Source organism: Talpa occidentalis, unplaced genomic scaffold (genome assembly GCF_014898055.3).
Source record: "Talpa occidentalis isolate TD23 unplaced genomic scaffold, MPIMG_talOcc4v2.1 talOcc4.7, whole genome shotgun sequence".
Taxonomy (NCBI): domain Eukaryota; kingdom Metazoa; phylum Chordata; class Mammalia; order Eulipotyphla; family Talpidae; genus Talpa; species Talpa occidentalis.
In genome coordinates this window covers 70403085-70425845 of record NW_023605083.1, presented here as the reverse complement: position 1 = coordinate 70425845, position 22761 = coordinate 70403085, and the positions used below count along the sequence as shown (strand labels likewise).

At 42.1% G+C, this 22761-nt stretch overlaps 1 protein-coding gene across 4 annotated transcripts in view; it reads left to right on the top strand.

The window, feature by feature from the left end:
- The window catches only part of CDK5RAP2 (CDK5 regulatory subunit associated protein 2), a 170673-nt gene that overhangs the window by 64914 nt on the left and 82998 nt on the right, over window positions 1–22761 (top strand). For all 4 annotated transcript variants that reach the window (XM_037492736.2, XM_054689307.1, XM_037492734.2 and 1 more), the window contains 2 exons: window positions 3611–3781; window positions 7126–7269. In XM_037492736.2, the coding sequence (XP_037348633.1) occupies window positions 3611–3781; window positions 7126–7269 (315 nt within the window). The remainder of the gene's footprint in view (window positions 1–3610; window positions 3782–7125; window positions 7270–22761) is intronic.

The following is a 22761-nucleotide window of genomic DNA, read 5'->3' as shown; positions in this document are numbered from 1 at the left end:
AACAAAAGAAGGGAATGGAGGCATCACACTCCCAGACTTCAAACTCTACTACAAAGCCATAATTATCAAAACTGCACGGTATTGGAACAAGAACAGACACACAGACCAATGGAATCGAATAGAAAATCCAGAAATAAAGCCACAGATTTATGGTCAACTAATCTTTGACAAAGGAGCAAAGACTATGCATTGGAGCAAAGAAAGTTTGTTCAATAAATGGTGCTGGGAAAACTGGGTCGCTACATGCAAAAGAATGAAGCTTGACCACTACCTCACACCATACACAAAAACCAACTCAATATGGATTAAAGAACTAGACATAAAACCTGAAACCATAAAATACATAGAAGGAAATATAGGCGAAACACTACGTGATATGCACATCAAAGACATCTTTACAGACACATCACCCAAAGCAGTGATAGTGAAGGCAAAGATAAACAGCTGGGACTACATCAAATTAAAGAGCTTCTGCACAGCAAAAGAGACAATAACCAAAACAAAGAGAAACCCCACCAAGTGGGAGAACATTTTTGCACACAACACTAATGATTGTCTAATTTAAAAGTTATTGTAAACATCTGTTAAATTTATGATAGAGACAAGATGTACACATTGCATTGATTGATAAGTCTTTTTAAAAAATTTTTATTTTGAAATAATTTTAGCCATAGAGAAAAGCTATGGAAAGAATTCACAGAAGTTCCTTTATACCCTTCACCCAGCTAATGTTCATTTTATGCAATTGGAGTACACTTACCAGAATCAGTGAATCCACAGACACAATGCTACTAGCCAGTCTACAGACTGTATTTGAATTCTACCAGTTTTCCCATTAATGCCCCTTCTCTGGACCAGAATCCAGTCCAGCATCCATTTTGCCTTTCATTGTCATGTCTCCTTAGTCTCCTCTAATCAGGCACAGTAGTGCAGTCTTTTTCGAACTTCATGACCTTGAGTCTTGTAGCATACTTATCAGTTATTTTATAAATGTCCCTCAGTTTGGACTTGACTGGTGTTTCTTACGTGATTAGGTTGAAGGTATACATTTGTGGCAAGAATCACTCTGATACAATGAGCTCTTTCTCCTGTGTCACATCTGGAGGCACACACTGTCCGTCTGTCCTAATTGTTTGCGTAGCTTCAGTGTAGGTCACTTGGTTAGGGTGGGTGTATCCTGGGTTTCTCCACAATACAGTTGCTTTTTTATCCATTTGTGGTGTTTTGTGGGGATATACTTTGAAACTATGTAAATATCATATTTCTTATCTTACTTTCAAGAACCTTAGTGTCATTGATGATTTTTTTTTTTTTAAGATTTACTGTATTTATTTATGCATACAAGAGCTGGGGTACAGGCCAGAGATGTGGGGGGTGAGAGAATTCACCAGAGACAGAGCAGGAGTAGAACAGGCAGATCTACTGAAATACACTGCTGAGGGGTGCGGCGGGGTGAGACTGGAGAGGTCTGCTGTGCCATGTGGGTTAGCTCCCTGGCAGGGGATTGAACTCTTGCTGCAGTGGCTCTGATGGCTTCATAGTGCTGAGACTTAACCCCTTTTGCCACCAGGGAAGCCCAGTGTTTCCAATTTAAATGAGAATGATGCCCTTTAACTTTTACATTTGTGTTTGTCTTCTCTTATGCTGAACATTTTGGTTCCTGTGACATAATACTCATTTAATAAATATATGCCCACACAATTTCAGAATAACAATACCAGTATTTCTTGCAGTATGGTTATTAAAAGCATTATTACTTAAGAAAACTAAAAAACTTTATTGCTAACAATGAAAAATTTTTTGTAGTACTTCCTTTTGTCCTAAGGAAAAATATCCCACTCGAGAGGTATACATTACACAGCTTTAAGGTTATTGAAATGATTACTTTCAGTTTGGTTCACCAATCAACCCAATACAGTTAAATTCGTTTTCTTTTGTTTGTTCTGCTTTAAGATTTAAGGGATTTAAAATTTTATTTAAAGAATAATTCTCTTAAGCATTTAAATGGTTTAAATGTTTAAGCATTTAAAGCCACATCTAAAAAATGACTTTTACTCTGTCTCTTTTACTGCGTTCCCTTTTTCCTAAAAGGCAGCCTTTTAATTCCTTGTGTGGTTAAGGAAATGGCAGTACACTGTACATAGACTTTTTTTTTCCTTCCTGTGGTCTGCTTCCTTCCTTCTTCCACCCTAAGTGGTATTTCCTGAAGATTACCTGGGCCAGTACATTTATAAAGGGATTCCTCATTACTTTTCTCTGTACCTTCACAGTGCTCTGTGGTGAGAATGTGCCTGGTTTATTCCTCTGTTGGTGGACATCTGGGTGTTTCCAGTTTTTCATTATTACAAATAGTACACTGAGGTAGTTACAATCACACTGTATAGTTGTTGTTTTCGTTTTTTCCCCATTAGTGTAACTTGAACATTTTTCATTATTGGAAATGCCATTATTTAAGACAGTTTTATGTTCTCATTATGAATATATTAGGCTTATTTAGAGATTATAAAAGCTCAGAAAAATCAAAAATCAACTGATAATCACTATTATTCCTCTACTTAGGGATACTTTATTATTATTTTTGTAATTTTTTTTTTTTTTTTAAGTTAACATTGGTTTACAACACTGTCTGTGACTTAGGGGAGTAGGTTCATACCGCCTCAGATATTTGTCACCACATCACACCCACCACCAAAGCACCCGTAGTCCTTTACCATAGACCACCTGCTCCCTTTGTTCCCACCCCCAGCCTGTCTCCCCCTCTAGTAGCCTAATTCTGCAGTTCTTTCTAGGGTTTGTTTTCGTTTACTTTTGGAGAATATAGACTGGTCCAGACCCTATGGAAAATAAGATGCAGGTTTCTCAGAATGTTAAAAATGGATCTACCATATGATCCAGCAGTTCCACTCCTAGGTATAATATCTGAAGAATGCAAAAGCACTAATTCAAAGGAATATATATACTCCTATGTTTGCTGCAGCACTATTTACAGTAGCTAACTTATGGAAACAACCTAAGTGCCCAAAGACAGATGAGTGGATTAAGACATGTTATATATACATGATGGAATACTACTTAGCTATAAAAAAGATGAACTCTTGCTATTTTCAACAACATGGATGGGACTGGAGGGGATTATGCTAAGCAAGATAAGTCAGAAGGAAAAAAGACAAATACCGATGATTTCACTCTTGTGGAATGTAGAGAAAACAAAGGAACTGGCAAAGCTTTGCTTTTATTATTTTGATGTGTTCCCTCATAGTCCTAAAAACTGTAATAATATTTTATATAAACATTTAGAAACAGCCGGCATCATATTACACAGAATTTTGAATAACATACTCTTTTTATAATTAATTCCCTTTGTTGGATATTTAGTTGTAAATAATATTGTGATAAATATTCATATTTATGTTGTGATAAATATGGTTAAAACTTTTCCAAATTTTAGATTATTTTGGATATTTATTAAATCTTCAAATGAGAAGGAAATACACAATTGTTAAATACCTCAGTTAGCTGCTTGCTATACAGTAAGGTAAATAGGTGAGAGAAATTGTTGACCTTGACATTTTTGTCAAGTAAATTCCAGTTCTTCTTTTTCTTCTGGTAGGACCTTCAACATGAAGTTGAAAAATTACGCAACGAAGTGAATGAAAGAGAGAAGGCAGTGGAGCATCGTTACAGAAGCCTTTTGAGTGAAAGTAATAAAAAGCTACAAAACCAAGAGGAGGTGATCAGACGCCTGACAAAAAGTGCCAGTCAGACAGACTTGTTGCTTCAGGTACCCTAACTTTTGGTCTTTTGCCTTTAAATCTTTTGATTTGGCATAGGTTTTTTTTTTTTTTTTTTTTTTTTAAAGATTTATTTATTTATTTATACAAGCACTGGGTACAGTCAGAAGCGCGGGAAGGCGAGAGAATTCACCAGAGCCAGAGTGGGGAACAGAACAGGCAGACTGACAAAGTACACTGCTGAGGGGAGCATTGGGGGCCGGAGAGGTCTGCGTGCCATGTGGGACCCTTGCTGGCGGCCAGGGATCAAACCGGCGCTGCAGAGACTGCGGGCAGCCTCGCAACCCAGCGCTCAACCACTGCGCCACTGGGGAGGCCCGGCATAGGTTTTTTTTAAAAAACTCTTTTGAAGGAACATTTCTGTAAACATGTGGCTGCAAAAATGACTGTAGGCTTCTTTGCCACAAATCAGAGCCTCTCACAACTTTCCTCATGTTATTTGGGTCTCAGCCATCAGGGAGGTAAGTGTGGAGAAAGGGAAGCTCAGCAAAGGGAAGGAGCTTCTCTGGGCTGTGTGAATCATCACAGTTAACAGCAGGTCCAGCTGTGTCAGGGTTGGCCTGTTTTTCTCAATTGCCCGACCCATTTCATGGGAGTCTTTGCTCCTTATTCATTCACTCCTCTGCACTTTTCCTCTAAGTGTTCCTCTGTGTCTTGGAACGCCCTTTGTGTTCATTGGTGAATTACTTATTTAGCCCAGACTCACAGCTAACTTTGGTGATCTGGACATGGGTATTTAACTCCACTTACTATAGAAATCTCATTAAAATGGTGGTGAGGGTGTACAGATATAAACCCATAGGAGGGGAGAATGGGAGTGGTGCAGCAGCAGGATGCTGTCTGGATGATAAGCAGATGGCGAGTGGTAACTACACAGATTCAGCATTCTCGACTCTGCTACATCCTTTGGGGTGGGAAGTCAACAGGGATCAAGCTAGGCCTATTCTACAGAACCCAGAAAGAACCCAGAAAGGTCAGTGGACATGAGAGCATATTTGGCTGGAATGCCAGGCAGTAAGTTGGTCACGTTCTCTTCACTAGAAGGGGATGGGAGATTAAGGCCTCTGTTGACCTTAATCTATTACAGGGCAGGGAGAGGGCCACCCTAGAGCCCCCAAACCTGCCTGCTCTAAATAAGTTCTGCCATCCACTACATCAAGACAAAGCATAATTTAGTGCATAAGACCTTCACTAATTATATCTTTAATATAATTAGTGTGCAATACAGAAAAGACAAAGAATAAGTTTCCAAATCACCTGAAGTTAGTGAGTAAATGTCCAGCCAAACAGGGTTGGTCCAAAGCAGGGCGTCAGAGGCCTGAAAGTCTGCATAAATCAACAGCACCTTTTTGTGGGGACCCATAGGAAAGGGGCAGAAGGGACCCACCATGTCTGGGACAAAGGGAGCAAAATCAAGATAAAAGCTTCCATTGTAAACCTCCCCACGGGTCTCTCACCCACATCTGTTTCACCCAGTCCAGGACCAAGAAGCAATTGCAGCTTCTTCACATGTGTCTCTGCTCCATGTGCCTCCTCCAGGTCTCCTTCTGCCTCTCCATCCTGCTTTTTCCTTCCTACTCCAGCTTCTCTTCTCTGCTTAGCCTCCACCCTTCCTTGGGTGGGGCAGGGAGCCTGGAACCTCCCCTTTCCCTGGGAACCACCCAGTTAGAAAGCCAGAGACGTTCATGTGCAGCTGAAAGCAGGAGTGGGCTCTTGTATGAAATGCGGAGGGAGGGAGTGAAGTGTGCATACCCAGTAATGAGGTTCCCCTGAGTGGAGAAAAGACACAGAAAGAAAGATGCCCATTACTGGGGGACTCCAACAGAACAACTGAGTCCCTCCTGGTTTTCTCACAGTGAGACCCCCTTGATATGTCCTTGCCATGCTTGCAGAGCTTCTGAGCACTTTTAATAGTAGATGGATGGGGAGAAGAGTATGTGGATGGCCTGTATTTATCAAGCAGGAGAACAGCATCTTGAGGAAAGACAAGTCAAGCAGACAGAACAGAGTGGCAGAGAAGGAAAAGAAAGGGGGGATGAGAAGAACACTAGGCAGCTTTTTAAAAAACTGCATCCTATAATATCTTTAGGTGAAAGTAAGTTTGGGATGTGATAAAAATGATACTTGGAAAAGAAGAATGGCCTTTGGGAAACTGGAAGATGATTACAGATATAAAATGTTTAATAGAAGAATTATGCAAGTTAGAAGATGAAATTGAGTAAATCTTCTGGAAATAGAATTAAGCAAAAAACAAAAAGAGGGGAAAATGGGAAAGAAATGATAATAATGTGAGAGACTTGATTCAAGAGTTCCAGTATATGACTAACAGAAGTTCCAGGCAAAGTAGAGGGAAGGAAAATTTCAAAGTAAGAGGAGAACATTTTCTAGAATGGGAGGACATGTACTTCTATATTGAAAGAACCTGCTGTGTTTCTAGAACAATGAAAATGAACAGTACTGCAAGGTCAAATTGTGAAATTTCAACGCACAGGGATAAAGAGAGGATCTGAAAGGCTTCTAGAGAGTGAAAACATAGATTCTATATATGATGGACCCAAACCAGAAATGATGTCAGAATTCTCAACAGCAACACCAGAAGCCAGAAAGCAGGAGAGCAGCACTCTCAGATTTTTGAGGAAAGGTCATTTCCAATCCAGCCTTGTGTGCTCAGCCCACAATTCAGCAAGTATGAGGCAGAATAAGGGCATTTCCAGACATTCGGTGCCTCATATGACTCTGCAGAAAACTCCTGGGGGATGATCTATACAAATGAGAAATAACCCAAAAAGAGATGGACACGTGATCCAGAAAAAAGTGAATCCACGTGGGCTGTGGATTCGTGGGCTGTGAAGGGAAGTCCCAGGATGACAGCTGAGGCCAGACCTGCTGAGGGAGCCCATCCTTGAGCTCAGATGTCTGACTCCACCTAGAGGAATTTCTGAGTCTTTTAGGGAGTGTGGAGATAAATTTACATTAAGTACATAATTCAGTTTTATGAACTAAAAGTAATAACAAAGCAGTTGTTACTAATTTCGAGAAAAGCAGAGAACTGAACGTGGAAGGAAATGTACTCATGGAACACAACGTGGCTGAGCAGGGCTTTGCCACCATCTTTAGCTCTGCCATCTTGGGTTGCTGCTGTTCTCTAAGCTATAGTGACACACAAATGGAGTGGCATTCTGTAATTGCCTAACATTTGGGGACGATGAAAGTTATTTAGAGGGCATATGGGCATTGTGGAAAAGACTAGTATATCTTTCCTGTAAGAGTTTAGGACAATCTTTTAATGCTTTTTTCTTTGATAAAAACTTGATGATTTGTTTTGTTTCCTTAGAAATTCAATGAAAAAGAATTGGAAGCAATACAGCAGAACAGTTATTTAACTACTGCACAGGATCTGGGGTTCAGGAGTGAAGACTTAATAACAGAAAAGTGCTCCTTTCAACAGTCACCAGGCAGCAAAATCATCTTCTCTGAGGTAAGCTTGACTGAAATTGGATGTTCACATGCACATTCATATTCTTCCTTGACACATATTTGATAACTCCTTTGATCTAGAGAGCCTCAAATGCCTTCCTGCTGATAATTGAGCTACAACAGGTAGGAGGAGGTGTTCTTAACTTTACAGATTAATATCCTTCAGCTGAGCATGGGTATTTCCACCACACAGGAAACTGAGACGTCATTTAGAGATGAGCCTGGTGTTTGTTTTCCCAGCATTCACCTCTGTAGAAATATATAATCCAAGTGTTAAGAGAATTTTCCTGTGCAAATGCATGAAAGAAATGGCACAGCAGACCCTTCCTGATCTCATCAAAGTTCTTTCCTTTCTCCTTTTCTTTCATTCCCCATCATCTCATGACAGCTAACTTCTTACAGGTTCCTAAAAGTGACATGTTTGTATCTCTTGTGCCTTTGCATACACTGTTCCATCCTCTAGGAATACCTTTCCCTTCCTTGTTTACCTGGTGACCCTAAGGTGCCGCTGGAGTGTCACCTCCTTGGCAGGGCTTTCCCTGACTGTCAGCAGGGCCATCTCTTCCTCTCTGCTGCACAGCACTTGCCATTGGAGCTCTTCACCCTGCGTTGACGTCAAGGGGCCACCTTTCTGCTTCCCCTCACCCCAGGCACAGGCAAGGGAGCTGGCATGCATGTTCCAATTCCAGTGCTCAGCCCAGGGCCTGGCTCAGTAAATGTTTGCTGAGTGAGCAAATGATTATGTTGGTTTATGAGAGAGTCAGAGGATTACTCTTACCCTTAGCTTCCATATAGTGCAGCTAGGCAGCCAGCTATGGGGAAGAAAGGAGTTCAGTGTGGGCCAAATTTTTCCCCCCACCAGCTTTAATGAACTTCATACATTGAGAAGACAGAGAACTCTTACACAAATTAGTTCTCTGATGAATGGCTTTCATCATGACTTGTGATTTTGTGAAGGGAGATTCTCAAAATAACCACTGTGCGGCAATGGCCTCAGCCATCGGAACCATCAGAACAGACTCTGTAGGACCACAGTGGGTTTCTGGAGGTGCTGGTGTGCCAGGCCCCAACCCTGTGGTTTTTGCATCTCGTCGATGTACCTAGGGCTTGATGGCCCAGGGCTTCTGGAGTAGTTGGGGTGAGTGAGTTGGGGGGTAGTATTACAGCTGGTGTAAGGGCCAGGACTGGCCACAGTGCAGGTTTTCTGATCCCATGCAGACCGGGTAAAGGAGGAGTCAGAGTCCTCAGTAGTTTTGCAGGTTTTTTATTGGGGTTCACCAGGCATATGGCAGGCAGGGGTGCTGGCTGGGGGGCTGGGAGGCCTGCCAGCCTCCCAGCCCCCCAGCAAGTCTTCACTCTATCTGGGCTCTCTAGCGTTCGTTCTGCTGCTTTTCGGCTTCTCTTTCGGCTTCTGCTTCAGCTTCTACTGCTGCTGCTGGCGTCCCCATGACGCCGCCCTTAAAAGTACAGTCTTAGCTCAGCTGAATCCCATCTACCTATGCCCACACCCTATTCCAGGTGCCTGCCATCAGGCATGCATTCAAGACAAGGATCCATCATCTATCCTGATGGCGGAAGGGCAGAAAAGCCTGATATTTTCTTTACCCTACAGCTGGTATAGAAGCATCTCAGGTTTTCAGCAACCAGCTGGCATGCTGGTGTGGGCTCAGTGTCCATCCTGCCTAGAGGGCATCATTGGCTGAACAGTGGGAGCCTTTTCTTTTTTGCTGGGGACAGTGTACTTTATTGATAATACAGGACAGAGTCGGGCTCATTAAGTCCCTTCCCATCTTCAGGGGATCTGGGATGGAACTGTGACAAGGTCAGGAGAGTCTCAGTGTGTTAGAAAACTGGGGTACGGACTCCCCAGCAGCTCAGGACTTGTCTCTTTTTGCATGCGCTTGCCGGGGCTAGTGGGCCAGGGCCTCTTATTCCTTGTAGACCATGTGGATGATGAGGTCTCCCACCCTGTGGCTGCAGTCAAATTCAGTACCAGAAAATGAACTTGACAAAGTGGTCATTGAGGGCAATGCCAATCCCAGCATTTCAGGTGGAGGAAGGGGTGTCACTGTTAAGGTTGTAGGAGATAGCCTGGTCCTTGGTATGCCCAGGATGCCCTTGAGGGGGAGCCTTGGATGCCTGCTTCTCCACCTTGATGTCCTCGGAGTTTGTAAATTTTTCCATGGCAGGTCAGATCCATGACTGACTCGTGGTGAGGGGGATGTGGAAGGTCATGTCAATGAGCCTTGGCGGCTTCAGTAGAAGAGGGGTTATCTTCTGGATAGCCCCGCGGTTATCTCACCACAGCTCCTCAGAGGGGCTGTCCATCGTTTTCTGGGTGGCAGAGCTGGCGTGGAATGTGGTCTGTGATGCCATAGAGGATGACCTTGGCCAGGAGAGTTATGATGCAGAAGGCATGGCTGACAATCTTGATGGGTTTGTCATTCTTCTCATGCTCACGCCTATCTAGAACATGGGGGCGCCAGCAGGAGGGGAGGAGATGATGGCCTTTTGGCCCCACGCTGTAAGTGAGCCCCACCCTTCTCCAACCTAGTGAAGACATCAATGGACTCCCCAACATGACCAGCATCACCCCATTTGATGCTGGCGGGCTCCCGCTCCTGAAAGATGCCCTTTACATTCATGACAAGCTTCCAGTTCTCGGTCTTGTCTGTACCATTGAACTGGCTGTGGGTGGGATCATACTAGAACATGTAGACCCTGTCGTTGAGGTCAACGAAGGGGTCTTTGATGGCAACAATATCCACTTTGTCAGTTAAAAGCAACCATGGTGACCAGGCACCCAGTTCAGCCAAATCCATTCGCTCCGACCTTCACCGTTGTGAAGGGACTCGGCTGGCAGCGCACTGGAAGAGGTCTGTCCGACTGGAAGGAGCAGAATCAGGAGCTCTTTCTTAACTCTGACCTTTCGAGGATTTGTATTTTCTTACTCTTTGAGTAAGAGTGTCAGGAGGAACTTAGTGGAGCCCTGGGGGCAGGCCAGAGGTCTGCAGCCTTGAATTCTTTCTTGGCTTTGTCACTTCACTTGAGTGACCTTGGGCAAGTCTATGATAATAACTAAATCCGAGGGCTAATATTTTGTGACTCTGACTTGCATTAGTTATTTGATTTTGATCAAGTTTAGTTGAGCGTTAAGATGCATGTCAGCCTGTAATAAGGCACAGTCTGTTTTCAAAGGAGCTAGCTGCAGTCAGGTGCTGTAGATGGACACATCATCACTAATTTGAATCCATTTAGTTAAACTTTGCTCTTTTGAGTCTGCTTTAGTCATATAAAAAGTGTCTAAATGTTGAACAAAATGTTTATAAATTTGTTGCAGAGGCTGAGTATTTAAAAATTTAATCTCACTAGCTTGATCCTCTGTGTCACCTTATTTTTAGCACTGGGCATGTTTGCACTTCATATAACTGCAAGTTTAAAGTCATTTCATGAGTGTTTTGGTTATATTTAAATCCTATATGATCTTTAAATTACTGTGCAAAAATACCTAAGTATTTTATTTATTTATTTATTTTTTTAAGATTTTTTTTATTTATTTATTATTTATTTATTTATACAAGCACTGGGTACAGTCAGAAGCACAGGAGGGTGAGAGAATTCACCAGAGCCAGAGCGGGGAGCAGAGCAGGCAGAAGGACCAAAGTACACTGCTGAGGGGAGCAGCGGGCGGCAGGAGAGGTCTGTGCGCCATGTGGGACCCTCCTCCGGTGGCCGGGGAGGAGCCGGGGATCGAACTGGTGCTGCAGAGGCTGCGGGCAGCTTCACAACCCAGCGCTCAACCGCTGCGCCACCGGGGAGGCCCAATACCTAAGTATTTTAGCAAAGGTTTTAATTCTACTCTGCAAAACTAATTGCAAATTGTGGATAAAGAATTATAAATTATTATTTAGGAACTGTAAATTTCTAGGTGTCAGTTTAAGAAATCCCAACTGTTACAGTTAGCAGTATTTTTTCCTGCAGAAAAAAGGCATACTTTTCAGATTCCAGTTCTTTCTTTGGAGAAAACATGGATTTCATCTGCTACGCCCTTGGCCATTTTGTATTGACTTAGGGTTTATCCTCTGCCCATTTCTGCAAAGAACCTGAGGCTCTGATGATGTCTCCATTGACTCTAGGCTGTCTGTTCTCCTCCTCATCATCATGTGATCCTGAGAATTAATGCTGGATGATCAGGGAATTGACGAAGAGAGAGTAAAACACACTGACCATATTTAACTTGCTGTAGCCAGAGATTTATAGCTTGACTGTTGACATGGTTGGGACATTGCTGCTGAATTTCCTGAGTATTAAAATAAATGTCTTTGTTGCAGAACTGTGACACAGCTACCAAAATAGAGACCATCTATCTGCCAGGCCACTGAATTGCTCTGATTACCAAGAAGTGAGCCTTATGCTTCCTCTCTGTCTCTGCTGCCTCTTCAGATTGTGGTCTGCACGTTGTGTGTTCCTGCGGTCACTCAGGCAGCTGTGGCAGAGTAGAAAATGCCCTGGCTTTGGTGTTTGACTAGCAGTTCTGCCACTTGTCAGCTCTTTGACTTTGGACAAGTCACTTAATCTCTCTGAAATGCATCTTCCTAATCTGTAAAGAGGGGGAATTACATGCCTACCTCCTGAGAGGATCAGAAGTAGTGTATTAGTTAAGGCTTTGTTGGCCTCAAGTTTTAGAATCCAATGTTGAGTAGTTTGAACAAACAAAAGAAAGAAAGTAGCCATTGGGAGCAGCCTGGAGGCTCCCACAGTGCTGAGGGGGAGTTGAGTAGCCATGTGTTGTGGAGGATGAAATGTGGCAGCCCCCTGGATCTCAACAGAAGTCGTGAACTCCAGGGCTCTGTCTTTGACAGGACTTATACCCAGTGACTCCCAGACTTCTGGTGTCTTGACTTAATCCTGGGAGAGACTGATGTGGGCACAGAGACCAGTATGGGTACAGAGACTGGTGTGGGCACAGGGACTGGCTCATAGAGAGGAGAGGCCTTCTAGGAACTGGCTCCCTATTTTAGGAACAACTTTGGGAGGAGACAGGCAGTGGTGGTAAGTGGGGTGGGCATTTCATGAACTGTGGAGGACAGAGTTCAGTGTGGGCGACCCAGTGGGTGGGTGGCTCCCTAAGTCTTCATGGGGATGGGAAACCTCCACTCTGGGCTGTTTCTTGTTTGGAGGGCAGGGTGGGAGTTGTGGGGTGAGGGCTCCCCTCTCTGCAACCTGGCCCCCTGCTGCTGCATGGAGGAGGGTCTCTGGTTTGTGAGCTCTGCCAAGGGAGCCAAATGACTTCATTCTAATAGGGCCTGACTCAATGCAGGGGAAGAGGTGACTGATGAAATGGTACCCTAATGGCTCCTAAGAGTTCATTTATTTAACATGGGTGAGCAGTTTGCTTCTAGGAAGACTTTGACTCACTCTGACTTCCATTATGCAAAATATTCATGGGAGTCTCTGCTTTTAAGATTCATATCTGTCCCCGTGTTTCTCTCTCACCTATTTACCATCAGTTCAGCAAGTATTTGCGGCAGCATTTGATCTGTGCCAGACACTGTGCCTGACTTGGGACGCTGTTGTCCACAGGAGCCCCCGCACCAGTAAACAGCTGGTTGTTGGTGAAGGAAGCCAGATGCCCTGCCTGAGCAGATGACATAAGTGCCTTGGCAGGTGTCAATAGGGAGGGTGGCTGATGGAGCAGGGGCTCCATTGAGGAGGAAGGAGTTTACTCTTAGAGCTCAGGTGGAAGGTTTCCCAGATCCACTGAGATGAAAGGCAGAAGGAAAGGTGGGTGTGATCGGCTGGCAGGTGGAGGAGGGACTAAGGAGAGCAGTGATCTGAAAGATGCCAGAAAGAAGAGAGGGGTGCTGAGCTCTGCCATGGCCTGCCAGGCCCTGACATGCCAGTGGGGCATCCTTCTAAGCTAAATCCGGATCTGGACACAGGATCCCCTGGGTGGAGAGTCTTTGACTGGACTCAGACAATTCACATGTCTTATTTTCCTGGTCCTACTTAATAGGCTTCGGAGTGGCATACCTAATAAGCACAATTCTGACTGCCAGTTAGTTATTAGCCGAATGGACTCAATTATGTTACCTCAAACAAGATACGCAGAGAATCACTTTCTTCATCTGAAAAATGGGAAGACTAACATATTTCCCTGGCTGTTGTTGCGACTGAAGGTAACTGTTAGTACCTCGCACGGCACCTGAGCCTAGTAGTAACAGTTACTGCTGACGCTTATCAAGTGCTTACTACATGCCAGGCGTCATTCTGAGAACTTTGTATAGATCAACTCAGGTAATTTTCTTTTTTTTTTTTAAATAAATTTTATTTTTATATTACCCATAAAATTGCAACCCCCTTATTTTGACCCCAATCCCTCCCCTCCCCCCACCCCCCATAGAGTGTCTCTGGTTCATAGTTTCTTGTTGATTTTGATTTTCACTTTCTTATAGTTATTCATTTTCCTGGTCCCTTATTTAAGTTTTCTAGATTCCTGCTATGAGTGAGACCATCTGGTATTTTTCTTTTTCTTTCTGGCTTATTTCGCTGAGCATGATCCCTTCCAGCGCCATCCATGTTGCTGCAAATTGCATGTGTTTATCTTTTTTGAATGCTGAGTAATATTCCATGGTGTATATGGACCACATCTTCTTGATCCAGTCATCTATTTTTTGGCATTTGGGTTGTTTCCAAAGCTTAGCTATTGTAAACAGTGCTGCTATAAACATAGGGGTGCAGGTGCTCTTTGGAATTGATGTTTCTGTGTCCTTTGGGTAAATACCTAGGAGTGGAATTGCTGGATCATATGGAAGCTCTATGTTTAGTAGGTCCAGAAATCTCCACACAGCTCTCCATAGTGGTTGGACCAGTTTGCACTCCCACCAATAGTGCAGGAGAGTTCCTTTTTCTCCACATCCTCGCCAACATTTGTTGTTGCTAGTTTTTTTAATATGTGCCATTCTCACTGGTGTAAGATGGTATCTCATGGTAGTTTTGATTTGCATTTCCCTGATGACAAGTGATGTTGAACATTTTTTCATATGCCTGTTGGCCATTTGCATTTCCTCTTCAGAGAAGTTTATTTTTAGCTCTTCTGCCCATTTTTTCACTGGGTTATTTTCTTTGTTGTTGTTGAGTCTCATCAGCTCTTTGCAGATTTTTGTGATCAGTCCTTTATCATTAGTGTTGGGTGCAGAAATGTTCTCCTAGTTGGTGGGGTTTCTCTTTGTTTTTGTTATTGTCTCTTTTGCTGTGCAGAAGCTCTTTAATTTGATGTAGTCCCAGCTGTTGATCTTTGCCTTCACTATCACTGCTTTGGGTGATGTGTCTGTAAAGATGTCTTTGAGGTGCATATCATGTGGTGTTTTGCCTATATTTCCTTCTATGTATTTTATGGTTTCAGGTCTTTTTTTTTTTTTTAATTTTTTGCAAGTCTATCTATCTATCTATCTATCTATCTATCTATCTATCTATCTATCTATCTATCTATCTATCTATCTATTTATACAAGCACTGGGTACAGTCAGAAGTGTGGGAGGGTGACAGAATTCACCAGAGCCAGAGCTGGGTGCAGAGCAGGCAGAAGGACCGAAGTACACTGCTGAGGGGAGCAGTGGGTGGCAGGAGAGGACTGAGCGCCATGTGGGACCCTCCTCCGGTGGCCGGGGTGCAGCCGGGGATCGAACTGGCGCTGTAGAGGCTGCGGGCAGCTTCGCAACCCAGCGCTCAACCACTGCGCCACCAGGGAGGCCCGGTTTCAGGTCTTATGTCTAGTTCTTTAATCCATTTTGAGTTGATTTTTGTGTATGGTGTGAGGTAGTAGTCAAGCTTCATTCTTTTGCATGTAGTGACCCAGTTTTCCCAGCACCATTTATTGAACAAACTTTCTTTGCTCCAATGCATAGTCTTTGCTCCTTTGTCAAAGATTAGTTGACCATAAATCTGTGGGTTTATTTCTGGATTTTCTATTCGATTCCATTGGTCTGTGTGTCTGTTCTTGTGCAAATACCATGCAGTTTTGATGATTATGGCTTTGTAGTAGAGTTTGAAGTCTGGGAGTGTGATGCCTCCATTCCCTTCTTTTTTTTTCAGGAGAGCTTTGGCTATTCGGGGTTTTTGGTGATTCCGTATGAATTTCATCAATAATTGTTCTATTTCTTTGAAGAATGACATTGAAATTTTGATTGGAATAGCATTGAATCTGTATATTGCTTTTGGTAGCATGGCCATTTTAATAATGTTTATTCTTCCAATCCATGAGCAGGGGATGTCTTTCCATTTCTTTGTGTCTTCTTCTATTTCTTTTAACAGTGTTTTATAGTTTTCTTTGTATAGGTCATTTACCTCTTTTGTTAGATTTATTCCCAAGTATTTGATTTTTTTTTGGTTCTATAATAAAAGGGATTTTTTTTTGATTTCTTCTTCTTCAGATTTATTGTTTGTGTATAGGAAGGCTACTGACTTTTGCGTGTTGATTTTGTATCCTGCCACTTTATTGAACTGATTGATGAGTTCAATTAGTTTTTCTGTGGAGTTTTTGGGGTTCTCTATGTATATTATCTTATCATCTGCAAATAGTGATAATTTGACTTCTTCTTTTCCTATTTGGATTCCTTGTATGTCTTTCTCTTGTCGTATTGCTCTGGCTAGGACTTCCAGTATTATATTGAAAAGCAGTGGTGAGAGTGGACATCCTTGTCTTGTTCCAGATCTTAATGGAAATGCTTTCAGCTTTTCACCATTGAGAATGATACTGGCTGTTGGCTTGTCATAGATGGCCTTTATGATGTTGAGGTATGTTCCTTGTATCCCAAGAATTTCAAGGGCTTTTATCATGAATGGGTGTTGCACTTTGTCGAAAGCTTTCTCAGCATCTATTGATATTATCATATGGTTTTTATATTTCTTTGTTGATGTGTTGGATAACGTTGATTGATTTTCGGATGTTGAACCATCTTTGTGTCCCTGGCATGAATCCTACTTGGTTGTGGTGAATTATCTTATGGATACATTGTTGGATTCTATTTTTTTTTAAATAATAAATTTTATTTTTATATTCCCCATACAATTGCAGCCCCCCCATTCTGACCCCAATCCCTCCCCTCCCCGCCCCCGCCCCCCTAAAAGTGTCTCTGGTTCATAGTTTTTTGTTGATTTTGATTTTCACTTTCTTATAGTTATTCATTTTCCTGGTCCCTTATTTAGTTTTCTAGATTCCTGCTATGAGTGAGACCATCCGATTTTTCTTTTTCTTTTTGGCTTATTTCGCTGAGCATGATCCCTTCCAGCGCCATCCATGTTGCTGCAAATTGCATGTGTTTATCTTTTTTGAATACTGAGTAATATTCCATGGTATATATGTACCACATCTTCTTGATCCAGTCATCTATTTTTGGGCATTTGGGTTGTTTCCAAAGCTTAGCTATTGTAAATAGTGCTGCTATAAACATAGGGGTGCAGGTGTTCTTTGGAATTGATGTTTCTGTGTCCTTTGGGTAAATACCTAGGAGTGGAATTGCTGGATCATATGGAAGCTCGATGTTTAGTAGGTCCAGAAATCTCCACACAGCTCTCCATAGTGGTTGGACCAGTTTGCACTCCCACCAACAGTGCAGAAGAGTTCCTTTTTCTCCACACCCTCGCCAACATTGTGTGTTGCTAGTTTTTTTAATATGTGCCATTCTCACTGTGTAAGATGGTATCTCATGGTAGTTTTGATTTGCATTTCCCTGATGACAAGTGATGTTGAACATTTTTTCATATGCCTGTTGGCCATTTGCATTTCCTCTTCAGAGAAGTTTCTTTTTAGCTCTTCTGCCCATTTTTTGACTGGATTATTTTCTTTGTTGTTGTTGAGTCTCATCAGCTCTTTGCAGATTTTTGTGATCAGTCCTTTATCATTAGTGTTGGGTGCAAAAATGTTCTCCTAGTTGGTGGGGTTTTTCTTTGTTTTTGTTATTGTCTCTTTTGCTGTGCAGAAGCTCTTTAATTTGATGTAGTCCCAGCTGTTGATCTTTGCCTTCACTATCACTGCTTTGGGTGATGTGTCTGTAAAGATGTCTTTGATGTGCAAATCACGTAGTGTTTCGCCTATGTTTCCTTCTATATATTTTATGGTTTCAGGTCTTATGTCTAGTTCTTTAATCCATTTTGAGTTGATTTTTGTGTATGGTGTGAGGTAGTGGTCAAGCTTCATTCTTTTGCATGTAGCGACCCAGTTTTCCCAGCACCATTTATTGAACAAACTTTCTTTGCTCCAATGCATAGTCTTTGCTCCTTTGTCAAAGATTAGTTGACCATAAATCTGTGGGTTTATTTCTGGATTTTCTATTCGATTCCATTGGTCTGTATGTCTGTTCTTGTTCCAATACCATGCAGTTTTGATGATTATGGCTTTGTAGTATAGTTTGAAGTCTGGGAGTGTAATGCCTCCATTCCCTTCTTTTTTTTTCAGGAGAGCTTTGGCTATTCGGGGTTTTTGGTGATTCCGTATGAATTTCATCAATAATTGTTCTATTTCTTTGAAGAATGACATTGAAATTTTGATTGGAATAGCATTGAATCTGTATATTGCTTTTGGAAGGATGGCCATTTTAATAATGTTTATTCTTCCAATCCATGAGCAGGGGATGTCTTTCCATTTCTTTGTGTCTTCTTTTGTTTCAATAAAAAAAGGGATGGTTTTTTTGATTTCTTCTTCTTCAGATTTATTGTTTGTGTATAGGAAGGCTACTGACTTTTGCGTGTTGATTTTGTATCCTGCCACTTTACTGAACTGATTGATGAGTTGAATTAGTTTTTCTGTGGAGTTTTTGGGGTTCTCTATGTATATTATCTTATCATCTGCAAATAGTGATAGTTTGACTTCTTCTTTTCCTATTTGGATCCCTTGGATGTCTTTCTCTTGTCTTATTGCTCTGGCTAGGACTTCCAGTATTATATTGAAAAGCAGTGGTGAGAGTGGATATCCTTGTCTTGTTCCAGATCTTGATGGAATTGCTTTCAGCTTTTCACCATTGAGAATGATACTGGCTGTTGGCTTGTCATAGATGGCCTTTATGATGTTGAGGTATGTTCCTTGTATCCCAAGAATTTCAAGGGCTTTTATCATGAATGGGTGTTGCACCTTGTCGAAAGCTTTCTCAGCATCTATTGATATTATCATATGGTTTTTATATTTCTTTTTGTTGATGTGTTGGATAACGTTGGTTGATTTTCGGATGTTAAACCATCCTTGTGTCCCTGGAATGAATCCTACTTGGTCGTGGTGAATTATCTTATGGATACATTGTTGGATTCTGATAGCTAAAATTTTATTGAGGATTTTTGCATCAGTGTTCATTAGGGAGATTGGCCTGTAGTTTTCCTTTTTTGTGTTGTCCTTATTCGGTTTTGGTATTAGTGTAATGTTGGCTTCATAGAACGTGTTTGGTATTGTCCCTTCCTTCTCAATTTTTTGGAAGAGTTTGTGAAGGATAGGCACTAATTCGTCTCTGAATGTTTGGTAGAATTCATTTGTAAATCCATCAGGTCCTGGGCTTTTGTTTTTGGGGAGGTTTTTGATTACCATTTCAATTTCGCTGCTTGTGATTGGTCTGTTTAGGTGTTCTATTTCTTCTTTATCTAGCTTTGGGTGATTGTACAGTTGTAGGAATTTGTCCATCTCCTCTAGATTGTTGAATTTGTTTCCATGTAACTGTTCATAGTAGTTACTGATTATTCTTTTGATTTCTGCTGTGTCCGTTGTGATTTCTCCTCTTTCATTTATGATCCTGTTTATTTGTGCTTTCTCCCTTTTTTCCTTTGTGAGCCTGGCTGGGGGTTTGTCTATTTTATTGATTTTTTTTCAAGAACCAGCTCTTGGTTTCATTGATCTTTTGGATTGTTTTTTTAGTTTCAATTTCATTTATTTCTGCTTTGTGATTTATTATTTCCTTTCTTCTGCTGGTTTTGGGGTTTTTTTGTTGTTCTTTTTCTAGATCTTTGAGCTTCGAGATTAGGTTGTTTCTTTGAGTTCTTTCTTGTTTCTTAATGTGAGCCTCTATTGCTATATATTTTCCTCTTATTACTGCTTTTGCTGCATCCCATACATTTGGGAAATTGGTGTCCTGATTGTCATTCAATTCAAAGAATTTTTTTATTTCTTCTTTGATCTCCTCATTAGTCCAGTGGTCTTCCAGTAGTGTGGTTTTCAATCTCCATGAGGTAGGAGAGTTCCTTGCCTTCTTTTTATGGTTTATTTCTAGTTTGATGCTTTCATGGTCAGAAAAGATGGTTGGTATGATTTCAGTCTTGGTGTGTCTGTTGATGTTTGTCTTGTGTCCCAGTATGCGATCGATCCTGGAGAATGATCCGTGTGCGCTTGAGAAAAATGTGTACTCCGTTTTTTTTTGGGTTTAGTGTTCTATAGATGTCTGTTAAGCCCAAGTGCTCTAGGTCCTTATTTAGAACTTTAGTGTCTTTACTTATTTTTTGTCTCGATGATCTATCCATTGTTGATAGTGGTGTGTTGAAGTCTCCCACTACGTATGTGTTTTCTCTGATGTCTGTTTTCAGAGATGACAATAGTTGTCTGATATATTTTGGTGCTCCTTTGTTTGGTGAATATATGTTAATGAGTTGTTATTTCTTCTTGAAGTATTGTCCCCTTGATCATCATGTAGTGACCGTTGGGGTCTCTTTTTATCTTTTTGAGTTTGAAATCTGTTTTATCTGATAAAAGTATAGCTATTCCTGCTTTCTTTTTTGGTCCATTTGCTTGTAGGATTGTTTTCCATCCTTTAACTTTGAGTCTATTTTTATCTTTTGTAGCTAAATGTGTTTCCTGGAGACAGCAGAAGGTTGGGTTTTGTTTCTTAATCCAGCCTGCGACTCTGTATCTTTTTATTGAAGAGTTTAGTCCATTTACATTTAGAGTTAATATTGATATGTTAGGATCTGTATTTGCCATTGTGTTTGTCTTTCCTTTGATTTTATTTATTTATTCTTTTAATAACTTTTTTTTTGTTTTTGGCTTTCTTTCATTGTTATTCGTCGCTCTTAGGTTCTGGCTTTAGGACTCCTTGTAGTATTTTTTGGAGTGGGGGTTTAGTCGTAATGAAATTCCAGAGTTTCTGTTTGTCTGGGAAGGTCCTTATTCTTTCTTCATAGAGGAAGGAAAGCTTTGTGGGATAGAGTATTCTTGGTTGGCATCTGTTTTCTTGGAGTCTGTTGACTATGTCCCTCCACTCTCTCCTTGCCTGTAGTGTTTCTTCGGAGAAGACTGATGTCAGCCTGATTGGTTTTCCTTTGAATGTTATCTGTTTCTTCCCTCTTGTCAGCTTCATTCTTTTTTCCTTGTCCTGGATTCTTGGGAGCTTTACTTTTATGTGTCTTGCTGTATTTTTCCTTTCGTCGTGGAAGTTTGGTGTTCTTCTTGCTGCTTGTATATCAATTTTCAGCTCCTTCTTCATGTTTGGGAAGTTCTCTTCAATTATCTCCTTGAATATTTCCTCTGTTCCTACATCTCTCTCCTCTCCTTCTGGTATTCCTGTAACTCTTATATTTCCTTTCCTCATGGAGTCAGATAGTTCCCGAAGTCTTGCTTCTCTTCGGTCTTTTTCCTTCGTACTTCTCTTTCCTTTTCTGTTTTGGTTCTTTTTATTTTTGTGTCTTCAAGAGTACTTATTCGTTCTTGCATTTCATCTATTCTGCTTTCATTGCTTTTCCCAGAGTTCTTTAGTGCCTCCATTAATTCTTTGATCTCCTGCATTTCTTTTACTTCCCTCTTTAGGGACTCAATTTCATTCTTCTGATCGTTGGTTATTTTTCCCTTATCATTGTTTTCCTTTATGACTTCTGTCAGTGTTTTTAATCATGGCAATTTTAAATTCTCTTTCTGGAAGGCTCAGAAGTTCTTCCAAGTTACTGTCATTGCAATCTGGGGGGTGGTTTTCTTTTTGTGGTGTGCTTTTTTCCTGAGGAGTTGCTGGATTGCGTGTGGTTCTTCTACTCCCTACTGTCTGTTTTCTAATTTGTCGTATGCATTGGGACACTGTGTTGCTGGGACTGGCCGGCATCTTGGGTGAACTTCTCTGCTCCCCTCTGGCTCCTCCAGGAGCCATCTGTCTGTTTCCGGCAGTCTTTACTGAAGAACGGTCCCTGTTCTAAAATGTCGATTCGGGACACACTCCCCTGTGCGCCTGGTCTGCCCCTGCGGTGGGTTCCTGCTCCCTCTCTGGGCTCGGACTGCAGGCCAGAAGGGGCCTGGCGTGGGTGAACTTTCCAACTCACCTCTGGCTCCTCCGGGAGCCTACTGCGGTTTCAGGCAATCTTTACTGAAGAAATGTCCCTGTTCTAAAATGGTGATGCGGGATGCACTCCCTGCGCACCTGGTCTGCCCCAGCAGTGGGTTCCCGCTCCCCCTCTGGGCTCGGACTGCAGGCTAGAAGGGGCCTTGCGTGGGCAAACTTCCCAGCTCATCAGGTAATTTTCTTAACAACGCTATGTGACAAACAGAATTATTGCCTCTGTTTGTAGGTGAGGCCATAGAAACACAGAGGGGTTGAATAATTTGTTCAAGGTCACGCAGTTAGTAAGTTCTCGCTTTCTTACCCACCACTGCCTTGCTCTGGCGGCTTTGACGTGGTTGACAGTGCTGGCTCCCTGGTGCCAGTGCTTTGACCCACCATGAAGCAGTGGGTGGACTGAAGCATGTGGGTCTTGGAGTCCAGCTGCTGGATGCACAGCTGGCCGCACCTTGCATGCTCTTTGCCACCTGTGCAGCAGGGAGAGTGGTCACACCTAATCTCACCTCTCAACTCTTTGGGTGGCTATGAGGATTACATGAGAAAATGCTGGAGACACTCAGCACAGTGGCCAACAGCCTGAGTCTCAGTAGCTTCTGTGTCCAAGATGTCCTCTTGAGTTCTTCCCTGTCTCTTCTCTGGGGCCCTCTGTCCGCACACCTGGTGCATGCAGGTAGAGCTGAGAATCCCACACGACGTCACTGTGCACAAATGCATTTGGAGCACCTCGTGCCAGTGACGTGAGGCATGACTCACAAGAGGGCCTGGCATTCCCAGCAGTTGGGTGACTCACTTATCACCACCTCACTGGTGACTTTGCATATGAAACCCTTAGTTGGCATCTTGGCCTTGTTTTGTCCGGGACTGGAAGCATAGCTGTATGCTCCTAGGCCAGGGTCATAGCCTCTTCTTGTCCTTGGCATTCTTTCAGTGGTCATTGAAACCAAGGACCCATTCTCTAAAAAAATATTTAATTCTAATATGTGCACAGGATTACAGAAAGGAAACCAATTATTTTGAAATTTGTTATCAAAATTGAGATACTCTCGAAACAGCGCTGGGTAAGACCTAGTGGTGAGTATAGTGGCTGTTGTAATTTTGAGGTAGTGAATAAATATTTTACCATGCCGATAGCATGTGCAAAGTAACCATATTTCTTTTGATGATGAAGTCAGAGGAAAGCAGTAATACTGCTTTGGCTTGTA